This window comes from Macrosteles quadrilineatus, unplaced genomic scaffold, assembly GCF_028750875.1.
Source record: "Macrosteles quadrilineatus isolate MER2022 unplaced genomic scaffold, UCM_ALF_1.0 Scaffold_1__1_contigs__length_201487025, whole genome shotgun sequence".
Taxonomy (NCBI): Eukaryota; Metazoa; Arthropoda; class Insecta; order Hemiptera; family Cicadellidae; genus Macrosteles; species Macrosteles quadrilineatus.
Window position 1 is genome coordinate 110,648,250 of NW_026542594.1, and position 3,507 is coordinate 110,651,756.

The 3,507-nt window shown below is 39.7% G+C and overlaps 1 protein-coding gene across 1 annotated transcript; it reads right to left on the reverse strand.

The window, feature by feature from the left end:
- Window positions 1-1,673: 1,673 nt before the first annotated feature.
- On the reverse strand, window positions 1,674-2,501 carry LOC128999820 (uncharacterized). Its single transcript, XM_054426516.1, has one exon. The coding sequence runs from the start codon at window positions 2,499-2,501 to the stop codon at window positions 1,674-1,676; it is 828 nt and encodes a 275-aa protein (XP_054282491.1).
- Window positions 2,502-3,507: the final 1,006 nt, after the last annotated feature.

Consider the following 3,507-nt stretch of genomic DNA (forward strand, 5'->3'; position numbering starts at 1 on the left):
TAAATGCAAAAGTGAGTGGTTTGTGATCTGTGAAAATGGTAAACTGCCTACCTTCTAACATATGTTTGAAGTACTTTACCGATAAATATATTGCTGTCAACTCCCTATCGTATGCACTGTAATTTTGTTCAGCAGGGGTTAATTTTTTTGAGAAAAAGGCCAAAGGCTGCCAGTTATCACCTATCTTTTGCTGCAACGCACACCCCACAGTATGGGCGGAAGAATCGCAGAAAATGGCCAATTGAGCATCTGGTACAGGGTGAGACAGCATCACAGCTTTACTAAGGCTTTGCTTGCAAGCCTCAAATGCTTCATTACTTGCTGTGGTCCAGTTGACAGGGGAATTTCCCTTCACATTAGCCTTCAGTAGTTCGTTTAGTAAGCTTTGATGCTCCGCCGTGTTAGGCAAAAACCTTCGATAAAAATTGATCATACCAATAAACCTCCTTAGTTCCTTAACTGTTTTAGGTTTAGGATATGAGTTGATGACTTTAACCTTTTCAGGCAAAGGTTTGATACCTTCTCCAGACACTTCATACCCTAGAAAGCTAACGACTGATGTTCCTAGAACACACTTACTTGGGTTAATGAGAATCCCGTAAGTAGAAAAACGGTCAAAGAGCTGTTTTAAGTGTAATACATGTTGTTCTTCTGACTCTGAAGCTACTAGGATATCGTTGATGTAAGCATAGCAGAAGTCTAAGCCCCTAAGCACGCCATCTATAAAGCGTTGAAACGTTTGAGCAGCATTGCATAGTCCAAATGACATGTAAGGGAATTCGAACAGGCCATAAGGTGTATAGTAATTGCTGTCTTGTGGACGTCCTCAGCAGCAACCGGGATCTGGTGATAAGCCTTAACAAGATCTAAGGTGGTGAATATTGTCTTACCATGAAGTTGGTGAGAGAAATCTTGAATATGGGGAACAGGGTACCGATCAGGGATAGTTCTAGCATTCAAAGCCCTGTAATCTCCACATGGCCTCCACTCATTGCCTTTTTTGGGAACCATGTGAAGGGGAGAAGACCAGCTACTAGAAGAGGGTCTAGCCATACCTAGTTGTACCATGGATTCAAATTCTTTTTTGGCGAGTTTAAACTTATCCGGTGCCAGGCGGCGGGGTTTACTGAACACCGGAGGTCCTGGTGTTGTCTCGATATGATGTTCTGTGTCATGTTTGGAAGTACAATCAGGTTTACCTGAAGGTCTTGTGAGGTTTGGGTATTCATGAAGTAATTGAGAGAAAACTGTTTGTTGACAAGACTTAATAGTTTTAACACTACTCACTAAATGAACTGAAGGAGTCTGACCTTTGGAAAAAAATGAAGTTGACTGGTCAACTAAACATTGACGTCGTACATCAACAAGCAGATCATAATGGTGTAGAAAGTCTACCCCTATTATTGGTTTGGATACATCAGCTACGATGAAACGCCAAACAAATGAGCGGCGTAGACCAAAGTCCAAAGGCAAAGATACAAGACCATATGTTGTAATCTCAGTATTATTAGCTGCATATAGGGTATAGTCAGTCTTGGGTCTTTTTTTATCTAACATATTACGAGGGTAGACGCATACATCAGCTCCCGTGTCAACTAGAAATTGTTGTTTGGTTACCTTATCGGTGACAAATAGGCGACGGGAACATGTGAGGTCGGAGTCGCTTGTCGCCATTAGAGACTCCCTGGGTCGTTTCCCGATCTGCTTCCTTTGAATCTGCAAGGGTCGGTGCACTTTGTTGCTGCGTCGCCGAACCGCCAGTGATACCAGCAGATGTCATGGCGATCAAATCGATTCTTGGAGCGTTGCCATGATTGTCTACGTGGATATGTGTCTGATGTCTTGTGGAAATTTGGACGTCTCATGTCTTCTTTGATTCCTGCTATTTCTTGTTGAAATTTGTCTGTTATTTCTCTAATATTTGATGTCAACGTGGTTGTAAAGCGTTCCATCATTTCTTCCATCGAGGGAGCTGATAAGGACGCCTCCGATACTTGATGTTGAGGACTGACTTCATGGACAGCATCCGCAAGCTCCGCCAGTGTATCGAGGTCTGCAGCCTTTTGTGTTACCAAGATGGCTTGTGTTGCTGAAGGAAGACGGCTAAGCCATTGAAACCTCAGTAGTGGATCAGGTATCATGGTTCCGGCTAGGGTACGCATGTGCCTCAGGAACTGTGATGGTGTCCGATCACCTAACTCTTCTCGTTCCAAAAGTTGTTTCGTCTTCTGTTCCTGGGTCAAGGTAAACCGTTTTATAAGTTCTTTTTTTAACTTGATGTACTTTTCTTCTGCTGGAGGGTTGGTGAGGATATCCCTCACTTCCGCTGCGTATTTCGCATCTAGGTTACCGCAGACGTAATAGAACTTAGTTTCGTCGACTGTGATCCCCGCTATAGAAAACTGGGTTTCAATTTGAGCAAACCACAATTCTGGATCTGAGTGCCAGAAAGGAGGGATCTTGACTTGAATTCTGTCTACTGATTGTTCTCCGTTTGACATTTCGAATCACGTCGGGGTCACCAAATGAAGTTGTAAATTCACAAATGCTAGACAAGAGTAAAAATATGTATATTTTGTAAAAAGATAAAGTGAACAATAATAATTGAATGAATTAGTAAACAAATAAATATCATCTGTTAAATAATAAAGATTTATATACAGGTAAGTAGTTAGGCACTACAAAAAGTAGGATTAATGGAAGCAGTCTGTATTGAGCTTATAGATTATAAGGTGGTAGTTATATCATTGTATAGAAATCCGAGTTCCGATGTTAATAACTTCTTAAGATTACTAGATGCTTTACTCGATTATGTGTGTAAGAAAAAAACTAATTAATTATCAATTGATTTTGGGGGGTGACTTCAACATTGATATACTTAAAGAGAATGTTACCAGTAATATGTTTCTCAATATCCTTAAGTCATTTAATTTGTATTGTATAAATAGGGAGCCTACCAGAAACCTGAGTTGTCTGGACAACATAGCCACTAATTGTCATAAATCTCAATTTAAACAAGGAATTTGGCCATACACTATTTCTGATCACTCAATTATTTGGTTTGAATTAATTTTACAAAATCCACTAAAATGCAAGTTGGATGAAATTTCTTATAGAAATCTAAAACAGATCAATTTGTTTGCAAGCTCTTTGGCCAATACTGAATGGGATGAATTGTTTTGTACTCCTGATGTCAACCTAGCGTTTAAATTATTTCTGGATAAACTCCTTTTATTGTATAATTTGTATTGCCCTAGAATAACAAAGAAGTGTGTACCGGGAAGTCAAAGAGTCTCAAAGCCGTGGTTTGATAGCAGTCTGAAAGAACAAAGAAACATTGTAATTTTATTAAATGACTTGTTAAAAATACCCAAGTATAGAAACGATAAGTTGAAAGCATGGTATCTTAATTTTAAGAAACAATACAGGTCAGCTATCATTAAGGCTAAAATCAAATACGACAGTTTTGTCAGTAATGTGCCAAATAAATGCGCTGCCGCTTGGCGG

What these genes read in the sequence shown, in the direction of transcription:
- LOC128999820 (XM_054426516.1), bottom strand. Translation starts at nt 2,501, where the DNA reads ATGTCAAACGGAGAACAATCAGTAGACAGAATTCAAGTCAAGATCCCT.